The 11,229-nt window shown below is 48.4% G+C and overlaps 1 protein-coding gene across 1 annotated transcript in view; it reads left to right on the plus strand.

Annotated features, from left to right (window-relative positions):
• Positions 1-8,730, plus strand: part of gpatch11 (G patch domain containing 11) — a 28,906-nt gene extending 20,176 nt beyond the window's left edge. The window contains exons 5-7 of the mRNA XM_070884844.1: positions 343-441; positions 3,803-3,884; positions 7,747-8,730. Of these exons, the coding sequence (XP_070740945.1) occupies positions 343-441; positions 3,803-3,884; positions 7,747-7,802 (237 nt within the window). The 3' untranslated portion in view covers positions 7,803-8,730. The remainder of the gene's footprint in view (positions 1-342; positions 442-3,802; positions 3,885-7,746) is intronic.
• Positions 8,731-11,229: the final 2,499 nt, after the last annotated feature.

Raw genomic sequence — 11,229 nt, forward strand, 5'->3', positions numbered from 1 at the left:
GTGAATGCTGGGAATGAATACCCCAACCGACATGATAAACAAATCCTCTCCCGTCAATTCCGCCCGCCCCCCCCCCCCCCCCCCCCCCATCCCCACCCAGGCTCCCAGACCCAACTGGCCCTCAGAGACCAAGATGTAACAAGTTCCCTGAGCTCTTAGCCCCTCTGCCTCCAGTGCAAGCTAAGCCATGTCAAGGAAAATGAATATATCACCGTGCTCCTCCCACAATCACTGTGCAACCAAACTTTACAGTGGCTTCACGATATAGATGTGTGATTATGAGAACTTAAACTTGTTCAGCTATTAAATGCCTTTCTAAATGTCAATTACTGCCGTGCACAGAGTATCGATGTCCCACAGGAGAATTGGTATTGGTTACCCACTTCTGATGTCGATGATGAAGAGGAGGAGGAAGAAGATCCAAATGAATCGTTTCACACAGTACGACAGTTCTTACTTTACCTTTATCAGTCTGTGATGTAAGCTGTATTTGTAGATCGTGTGTAATAATTGCAAGGGCAGTGCTAAGGGGTCAAGTTTCGGCCTGAGTTGCTCCTATTTTTTTGGAGCAACTAGTTTAGAATGGAGTATCTTAGAAATTGCAATTCTCGGCATTTAGTTTGCTCCAGTTCTAGTCAGTTCGAACAGTTTCATTGTAGAACAGATTCTTTTTTCAAAAGGGGGCGTGACCGGCCACTTACGCCTGTTTTGCAAGTTTAGGCAGCGAAAACTTACTCCAAACTAACTTAGAGTGGAGTAAGTGTAGATTTTTGTACGCTCAGAAAAACCTTGCCTACACTTAAATCAGGCGTAGGGAACGAGAGCGGGGGGGGTGCAGGGGGAGGTGGTGGAGGGAAGTAATTACATTTTACAAGCATTCAACAGTCTCACTTATACAAATAAAGAGCCATCCTGAATAAAAAATTATAAATAAAGCAAATAGATACATTGAATTTTCCTACCTGTGTGAAGCAGCAGCAGCCTTCGAGCTGCGGAGCTTCAGACCTTTCATGCAGGAGACGGGCGGCATCAGTCCAACGACGGCAGCCCAAGAGGCAACAAGCAGCATTCTGGCCGAGTGCCACTGTTTGTAACGTAGTGCGTGTGCGCGCGCGCTCTCCAACGCACACGTGGGGGCTGCCGGCACGACGTCTTCGGCTGAGAGTTAGCCCTGTTTTGAGGAATTTTCCGGTCAGTTAACTTTGCACGTTTAATTTTAACTGCTGAATAGTTCAGAGGCGTTCATGGTCTGCCCTGGAATGCAGATAAATGGGTTGTTGCTTCATAGGGCCATAAAACTCTTAATAATTAGGACCCTCGCAACAGCTCAGCAAGTTTGTCTGTACAGAGAAGGTTTCCCAGTTCAAACCCCGGGCTGGTAGGGGTGTGACAGTCATACTCAGTGCTTTCGGTGTGCGGAAGGGAAAACTACCCACGTTTTCTGTCCTCGATTGTTCCAGCAGTCTCGGCCGGCAGTGCGCAGCTTGGGGGCATAATTGCAAGATTACACCATTCACCTCACTGTGATGCTTGGGAATGCAGTGTTATCACATGAGGAGCAGGGAAAGGCAGTGCGTTATCATATCTGGAATGCAGTAATTCAGTGAGTTACCACATCTGGAGCACAGGACTGTAGTGAGGTATCACATCTGGAGCACAGGGCTAGTCAGTTATCACATCTGGAGCACAGGAGTGCAGCGAGTTATCACATCTGCAGCACAGGACTAGTCATTTATCACATCTGCAGCACATGAGTGTAGTGAGTTATCACATCTGGAGCACAGGAGTGTAGTGAGTTATCATATCGAGCACAGGAGTGTAGTGAGTTATATCGAGCACAGGAGTGTAGTGAGTTATCATATCTGGAGCACAGGAGTGTAGTGAGTTATATCGAGCACATGAGTGTAGTGAGTTATCACATCTGGAGCACAGGAGTGTAGTGAGTTATCATATCGAGCACAGGAGTGTAGTGAGTTATATCGAGCACATGAGTGTAGTGAGTTATCACATCTGGAGCACAGGAGTGTAGTGAGTTATCATATCGAGCACAGGAGTGTAGTGAGTTATATCGAGCACATGAGTGTAGTGAGTTATCACATCTGGAGCACAGGAGTGTAGTGAGTTATCATATCGAGCACAGGAGTGTAGTGAGTTATATCGAGCACAGGAGTGTAGTGAGTTATCATATCTGGAGCACAGGAATATAATGAGTTCAAGACTGGCTTCTGTGATGGTGGGGACCTAAGGAGGAGGCCGATATGGATCATCTACTCAACACTTCTGGCTGAAGATGATTGCAAACACTTCAGCCTTGTCTTTTGCACTTGCATGCTGGGCTCTGCCATCATTGAGGATGGGGATATTCATGAATGTAATCCTATGTTACAGCTTCCCCAGATTGGTACCTCATTTTTAGGTACGCCTGGTGCTGCTCCTGGCATGCTCTTCTACACTCCTCATTGAACCAGGATTGGTCCCTTGGCTTGATGGTAATGGTAGAGTGAGGGATATGCCGGGCCATGAGGTTACAGATTGTGGTGGAATACAATTCTGCTGCTGCTGATGGCCCACAGCACCTCATGGATGCCCAGTTTTGAGCTGCTAGATCTGTCTTTGAATCTATCCCATTTAGCACGGTGGTAGTGCCACACAGCACGATGGATGGTGTCTCAGTGTGAAGATGGGACTTGGTCTCCACAGTGACTGTGTGGTGGTCACTGCCACCAATGCTGTCATGGACAGATGCATCTGTGAGAGGTAGATTGGTGAGGACGAGGTCAAATAGGTTTTTCCCTCGTGATGGTTCTCTCATCACCTGCTGCAGGCCCAGTCTGGCAGATATGTCCTTCAGGACGCGACCAGCTCGGTCAGTCGTGGTGCTACCGAGCCACCCTTGGTGATGGACACTGAAATCCCCCACCCAGAGTACATTCTGTGCCCTTGCTACCCTCAGTGCTTTGTCCAAGTGGTGTTCAACATGGAGCAGTACTGATTCACCAGCTGAGGGAGGGCAGCAGGTGGTAATCAGCAGGAGGTTTCCTTGCCCATGTTTGACCTGAAGCCATGAGACTTAATGGAGTCAATGTTGAGGACTCCCAGGGCCACTCCCTCCCGCATGTATACCACTGTGCCCCCACCTCTGGTGGGTCTGTTCTGCCGGTGGGACATGACATACCCAGGGATGCTGATGGAGGAGTCTGGGACATTGGCTGAAAGCTATGATTCTTTGAGTATGACTATGCCGGGCAGTTGCTTGACAGCTCTCCCAATTTTGGCACAAGTCCCCAGATGTTGGTGAGGAGGACTGACTGGGCTGGGTGTGCTGCTGTCCGAAGCCGGTGCCAAGGTCGATGCCGGGTGGTCCGTCCGGTTTTATTATTGTTTTTCGTAGCGGTTTGTTACAACTGAGTGTCTCGCTGGGCCATTTCAGAGGGCAGTTAAGAGTCAACCACATTGCTGTGGGTCTGGAGTCACATATAGGCCAGACCGGGTAAGGACGGCAAGTTACATTCCCTAAAGGACATTAGTAAACCAGATGGGTTTCTACGACAATCCGGTAGTTTCATGGTCACCATTACTGACACTAGCTTCTTATTCCAGATTTAATTAACTGAATTTAAATGCCACTCGCGTTGAAATTAATTTAAACTCACGTCGCCGGATAATTAGTCCAGGCTTCTAGATTACTAGTCCCGTAACTTAACCACTGTGCTACCGTTCCCGTCTGGTGTGCAGGAATGCAGTCAGTTATCAGGTTTTTGTTTTAAGCTTGTTAATTGAAACAATGTTTTCTTGTGTGCAGACTGAGGAGAAGCTCATGATTTTGACCAACTATCTCCGAAGGGAATACTTGTACTGTATTTGGTGTGCAACGTCCTACCAAGGTAGCAATGTCCTGTGCCTATCTTTTATTCCCATGTGAAAGAGCAATTTAGTTTGACCCATAAGATTAATATTGAGTTGATTTCCCATCAATGATGCTTTATGAACGTTAAAAAATAGTCAGTCACAGAACGGTCCCTCGACCCATTAAAGGCCCAGCCCCCAGGCTCTCGCGTTTCAGTATCCAACTGCATTTTGAATATCCTTCGTGCGTTTGTCCACATACCCGCTAAAATTTTGTTGTAGTGCGCGGCCAGTTTTTTCAATGCGCGGTATTTCAGAACTCGTGAGCGGCCTGCGCGGTGCCTCCAGGATTGGCGTGTGCCCACACCGTACCTCCAGGATTGGCGTGTGCCCACACCGTACCTCCAGGATTGGCATGGGACCACACCGTACCTCCAGGATTGACGTGTGCCCATACCGTACCTCCAGGATTGGCGTGTGCCCATACCGTACCTCCAGGATTGGCGTGTGCCCACACCGTACCTCCAGGATTGGCATGTGCCCACACCGTACCTCCAGGATTGGCGTGTGCCCACACCGTACCTCCAGGATTGGCGTGTGCCCACACCCTACCTCCAGGATTGACGTGTGCCCATACCGTACCTCCAGGATTGGCATGGGCCCACACCGTACCTCCAGGATTGACGTGTGCCCACACCGTACCTCCAGGATTGGCGTGTGCCCACGGCATGCCTCCAGGATTGGCGTGTGCCCACGGCATGCCTCCAGGATTGGCTTGTGCCCACGGCGTGCCTCCAGGATTGGCTTGTGCCCACGGCGTGCCTCCGGGATTGGCTTGTGCCCACGGCATGCCTCCAGGATTGGCGTGTGCCCACACCGTACCTCCAGGATTGCCGTGTGCCCACACCGTACCTCCAGGATTGGCGTGTGCCCACGGCGTGCCTCCAGGATTGGCTTGTGCCCACGGCGTGCCTCCAGGATTGGCGTGTGCCCACGGCATGCCTCCAGGATTGGCGTGTGCCCACACCGTGCCTCCAGGATTGGCGTGTGCCCACGGCGTGCCTCCAGGATTGGCGTGTGCCCACGGCATGCCTCCAGGATTGGCGTGTGCCCACACCGTGCCTCCAGGATTGGCGTGTGCCCACGGCGTGCCTCCAGGATTGGCGTGTGCCCACACCGTGCCTCCAGGATTGGCTTGTGCCCACGGCGTGCCTCCAGGATTGGCGTGTGCCCACGGCGTGCCTCCAGGATTGGCGTGTGCCCACGGCGTGCCTCCAGGATTGGCGTGTGCCCACGGCATGCCTCAGGATTGGCGTGTGCCCACGGCGTGCCTCCAGGATTGGCGTGTGCCCACGGCGTGCCTCCAGGATTGGCGTGTGCCCACGGCGTGCCTCCAGGATTGGCGTGTGCCCACATGCAGCTTAGTGAGAACATTGATGTTAGTATTTGGAAAATACTCCAAAGCAGTTATCATGCTTTGAGATGAGTTCTTCCTAATACACATTAAAAATTTACTTTCAAGAAAAGAAAGGACTTGCATTTATATAGCATCTTACACAACCCCACTGTCCCTACACAATTTGCAGTCATCTAATTGCTTTCTGAAGTGTAGCCACTGTTGTTTTGTAGAGCCTCGGGCCTAGGCTGTTGCAGGCATGGCAGCCAGTGGTCGGGGAGAAGGAAGTGGAAGATACACAGGAGGCCAGAGTTCGAGTTTCGCAGAGTTTTCGGCAGGTTGTAGGATGTAGGTTGTTAAAAGGCCCCCTTTGACCTGGGGATCTGCTCATTTCCAATGCTTCTGCCCCTCTTTCCCCCCCCCTCGACCCCCCCCCCCCCCCCCCGCCCCCCCAGCCATCACAGGGTACTCTGGTCCTCACCTTCCACCCCACTAGACTCGATATTTGCCTGTATGTCGTCTGCCATTTCTATCCCCAAGCACAGTGTTTCCTCGCCTGCACTCCCCACCGGAGACACCGTTCGCTCTATGACACCCAGCTTCACTCTTCCAACAAAAGACGGGGGTTCATTTCTAAGGGATAGAATTGAAAAAGCGGAGAGGTTATGTTAAACTTGTATAGAAACTTAACACACTGTACACAGTTCTGGTCTCCATATTATAAAAAGGATCTAGAGGTACTGGAGAAGGTGCAAAATAGATTTACAATGTTGATACCAGAACTGAGGGGTTCTAACTAAGACTGAACAAGCTGGGGCTTTTTTGTCTAGAAAAAAGAAGGCTGAGGGGTGACCTGATAGAGCTCTCTAAGACTATGAAAGGGGTTGATAGGGGAGACACAGTGAGAGTGTTTCCACTTGTGGGGCAGACCAAATCTGGGGCCATAAATATAAGATGGGCACTAATAAATCCAATAAGGAATTCAGGAGAAACTTCCTTCAGCTTGCTGCCACAGGGAGTGGTTGAGGCGAATAGCTAGATGGATTTAAGGGGAAGCTAGATAAACACATGAAGGAGAAAGGAATAGAAGGATATGCTGATAGGGTGAGATGAAGAGGGGTGGGAGGAGGCTCGTGTGGAGCATAAACACCGGCACGGAGCAGTTGGGCAAATGGCCTGTTTCTGTGCTGTACATTTAATGTAACTTCCAGTTGCCGAGCAAACGCAGGAGGTGCAACACATGACCATTTACCTCCTCCCACACAGCGGACTAGAACCCCAAACACTCCTTCCGTCTGACGCAGCAATTTACACGTACTTCCTCTCACGCAGGTATGCCGTAGTTGCTGCTCGAGGTCTGGGCTCCTCTACCTTGGACAAATCAAAGGCTGATTAGGTGACGGCGTCGATGAACGCCTCCATTCAAATGGACGTGAAAGATCCTATGGCACTATTTCAAAGAAGAGCAGGGAAGTTATCTCCGGTGTCCTGGCCAATATTTATCCCTCAACTAACATCACAAAAAACAGATTATCTGGTCATTATCTCATTGTTGTTTGTGGCACCTTGCTGTGCACAAATTGACTGCTGCGTTTCCTACATTTTGGTAGGAAGTACGAGGAAAGGCAATATAAACTAAAGGGGATGCATGAACAGTGCGACCCGGAGGTATATGTGCACAAATCGTTGAAGGTGGTAGGGCAGGTTGAGAAAGCGGTTAAAAAAGCTTACGAGATCCTGGGTTTCATAAACAGAGGCATAGAGTACAAAAAGCAAGGAAGTTATGATGAACCTGTATAAAACACTGGTTCGGCCTCAACTGGAGTATTGTGTCGAATTCTGAGCACCGCACTTTAGGAAGGATGTGGAGGCCTCAGAGAGGCTGCAGAAAATATTTACAAAAATGGTTCCAGGAATAAGGGAGTTCAGTTCCCTGGATAGGCTGGAGAAGCTGGGGTTGTTCTCCTGGGACCAGAGGAGTTTTGATGAAGGTGTTCAAAATCATGAGGGGTGTGGACAGAGTAGATAGAAAGAAACTGTTCCTATTAGGGGAAGGGTCGTGAATCAGAGGACACAAATTTAAGGTGATTGGCAGAAGAACCAAAGGCGACACGAGGAAAAACCTTTTTGCACAGCGAGTGGTTAGGATCTGCCTGAAAGGGCGGTGGAGGCAGATTCAAAAGGGAATTGGATAAGTACCTGAAGGAAAAAAAATTTGCAGGGCTACGGGGAAAGGGCGGGGGAGTGGGACTAGCTGAGGTGCTCTTGCAGAGAGCCGGCATGGGCTCGACGGGCCGAATGGCCTCCTCCTGTGCTGTGACACAGTGACTACACTTCAAGTGTTCATCATTGGCTATAAAGCGCTTTGGGTCGCCCTGAGGTTGTGAAAAGCGCGATATAAATGCAAGTCCTTTTTGTTGCCTTCTATTTTCTGTCTGTCTGTCTCTCTCTAATACAAATCTGTTACTCTCAGTCTTGAAAGTGTCACTTCTGTCTTGTTGCAGGTGAGGAGGACCTATCTGATAACTGCCCTGGGGATTGTGCTGCTGACCACTGCTGACTGACCCATGTGCAGTACGGAGCAGTTACTGGCATTGCGCACGCTCTCTTCCCAGAGCCGGCCTGCTGAAGCTGGAACTGAGAGATGTTCTGAACACAAAACAAACTTGCAAAGCACACTTGTCATCTCAAACCCGATCGTTGGTGTGGCAGAGTGCACTCCTATCTGGCGTTTGAAAAGAAAGGAGCTGAAAGATGCACGATGCCGTTTCCATTGCGATACTGGGCGTCTCTCATCTTTACGAGCTTCTTGACAGACGGGCAACTACACACGGGAAAATATTCTTGCTTCCGTTACTTTCTTTTTTTTTTTAAGTATCTCTGTGTATTTATTGATCCGTATCACGTGTGACTTTATTTGTCTGTGTACTTTTCACTGGGAACACCTTCTTTGTCCTCTTGAAACAGTACGCACACTGGTACGAAACACATGGTAAGGAACAAAGCCCATTCAATTTGAATCCAAGTAAGGTGCAGATAATGGTTTTATGAATCTGAAGTGAAGACAGATGCGAGAGTAAAGGCAGTCTGATATCTGTAGGTGACGAGGCTAAAAAGGTAAGGCACTTTTATTCTCGCTAGCAAATCTCCTGTGGGATTGCCCATCAGTAGTCTGGGGTTTGGAACATAGTTATAATGTTCATCTAACTTAACCTGTGCCCGAGTCAGTCAGTCGAAGCAATTGCAATTGCTTGACAATGTCAAGCTCTCGGTCAATGATCTTTGCTTTTGCATTCATTATTAAAGGGTAAAACCTGGTGTGTGATGGGCACATGCTGGATGCAAGATTAATATAATCAGGTGTTTGTTCAGTGCTGCTGTTTTTAACCCGACTGCAGATTTGTTTCTCGGCCCTGTATTTCCTACTGCTCTTTTGCCATTCGTGTTTGTATATTTAAGTGTGACAAATAAACACTTGTTTTCGCTCACATCTTTTGCCTCCTGATCCAGAAGTTGAATAGTAATATAGAAATGATGTATTGCTACAGTAAACTCTGGCCTTCAGCTTTCCTAAATTATAACAGTGACTACACTCCAAAAGTACTTCATTGGTTGTAAAGCGCTTTGGGACGTCCCGAGGTCGTGAAAGGCGCTATAGAAATGCAAGTTATTTCTTTACTTACCACTGTTCATATCATTCACTGGCCCTTATTATTGCCACATTTTACACCCGGTAACTGAAATAAAGAAAGGACTTGCATTTCTCTGGATCCTTTCACGCCCAAAGCATTTTATAGCCAAGGAAGTGCTTTTGAAGTGTAGTCACTGTTGTAATGTAGGAACTGAATCCACAGAATGAGGGTTTGGGAATGTTATTCACGAGATAACTGCTGATGAAGGAGACCCTTCAGCCCATTTGATCTCATCCTTTCAGAATACCGAACTACCATCTCCCCATTTCAGCATCCAGCGTTAACTATACCCCACTTTTATATATTGTTCTACTTCCTGTTGTATCATGTATCAACTTAGCTCTCTTTAAATGTTTTAATTGACCATTTACTGCGCCAAATAATGGTGAAGTGACCCTCAACATAGAAACATAGAAATTTACAGCGCAGAAGGAAGCCATTTCGGCCCATCATATCCAGGCTGGCCGACAAAGAGCCGCACGGCCTTTGGTCAGCAGCTTCTCCAACTGTTAATTCTCTCCTTCAATTCCCCCATCCTGGTGTAGCACAAAATGCCATTCTATCCGAAGTTCCTCATTGTGCATCCAAATAATCAAGACCCGTCATTAGTTCAAGAAAAAGGGGGATTGTGTTCTCTCGTCCCCCCCACCCTCATTATCCTCTCCTTTCAGCAATGGCTTCTCTTCCTGCCCCCTGCAACATCGCTTATGTTCCTATGAAAAGATTGGTATTGAGAAGGTTATTTTTTTTAAAAGAGGTGGAGAGAGAGGCAGAAGGGTTTGGGGAGGGATTTCTAGAGCGAAGGACCGAAGCAGCAGAGGCCTGTGCCACCAATGGTGGGATAAAGGGAGGGCAGTGCACAAAACACCCGAGTTGGAAGGATATTGTTGTGTTTATATCTTCACACTCTCCCCTTGAGTAGAAAGAAAAAAAGAAAGACTTGCATTTATATAGCGCCTTTCATGACCACCGGATGTCTCAAAGCGCTTTATAGCCAATGAAGTACTTTTGTGGCGTGTAGTCACTGTTGTCATGTGGGAAACGCGACAGCCAATTTGCGCACAAGCAAGGCCCCACAAACAGCAATGTGATAATGACCAGATAATCTGTTTTAGTGATGTTAGTTGAGGGATAAATATTGGCCCCAGGACACCGGGAATAACTCCCCTGCTCCTCTTCGAAATAGCGCCATGGGATCTAGTACGTCCATCTGAGAGGGCAGCCAGGACCTCGGTTTATCGTCTCATCTGAAAGACGGCACCCCCGAAACTGCAGCACTCCCTCAGCACTGCACTTGAGTGTCGGCCTAGATTTATGTGCTCAAGTAGTGCGAGGAATCATAGGCTGATTGACAGGATGGCGTCATTGTTTTTGTATCTTCACGCTCTCGGAGAAATGTGCGAAGTAGCAGGAGGATTCACAGGCTGACTAAGTCCAACCTGAATGCTTTTTCCATGGCCATAACCACTTATATATCAGTCCACAGGCCAGTAGTCCTATACAGGAGTCCCACTACCAATCAGGCCTCCTGGCATTCAGTTAGATCATGGGTGATCTGTACCTCAATCCCATTTACCCACGTTGGCTCCATATCCCTTGATATCGCTACCCAACAAATCTACCCGTTTCAGTCTTGAAAGCTCCAAGTGTCTCAGGCACTAGAGCATTTTGGGGAGAGAATTCCAGATGTCTACTAATCTTTGTGTGGAAAAAGTGCTTCCTGATTTCCCACCTAAATGACCTAGCTCTAATTTTAAGATGATACACGCTCATCTTTGATTTCCCACCAGAAGACTTTCAGCCAAGCAATTGGTCACCCCTTCTAATCTCTCCTTCCATGGATCAACGTCCGTGCCGCTGGTTGCATTTACTTTTGCACCCCGCTCTAAAGTGCATTGGGACCTTTTCTACATTAAATGATTATGTAAATCCATTGGGAATAGCTTAGCCTTTCTTCATGGCACAGTAATCTAAAAGTTGGAAACACTTTTGTGTGCAATGTGATAAAGTGTGATGTCCCAGAAAGTAGATGAAATGTTTTTTTGTCATTCGTTCCTGGGATGTGGGTATCGCTGGCAAGGCCAGCATTTATTGCCCTCGAGGTGGTGGTGAGCCGCCGCCTTGAACCGCTGCAGTCCGTTGGTGAAGGTGCTCCCACAGTGCTGTTAGGGAGGGAGTTCCAGGATTGTGACCCAGCGATGATGAAGGAACGGCCGATATATTTCCAAGTCAGGATGATGTGTGACTGGGAGGGGGAACTTGGAGGTGGTGGTGTTCCCATGCACCTGCTACTCT

The sequence above is a fragment of the Pristiophorus japonicus genome, chromosome 7 (assembly GCF_044704955.1).
Source record: "Pristiophorus japonicus isolate sPriJap1 chromosome 7, sPriJap1.hap1, whole genome shotgun sequence".
NCBI classification, from domain to species: Eukaryota; Metazoa; Chordata; class Chondrichthyes; family Pristiophoridae; genus Pristiophorus; species Pristiophorus japonicus.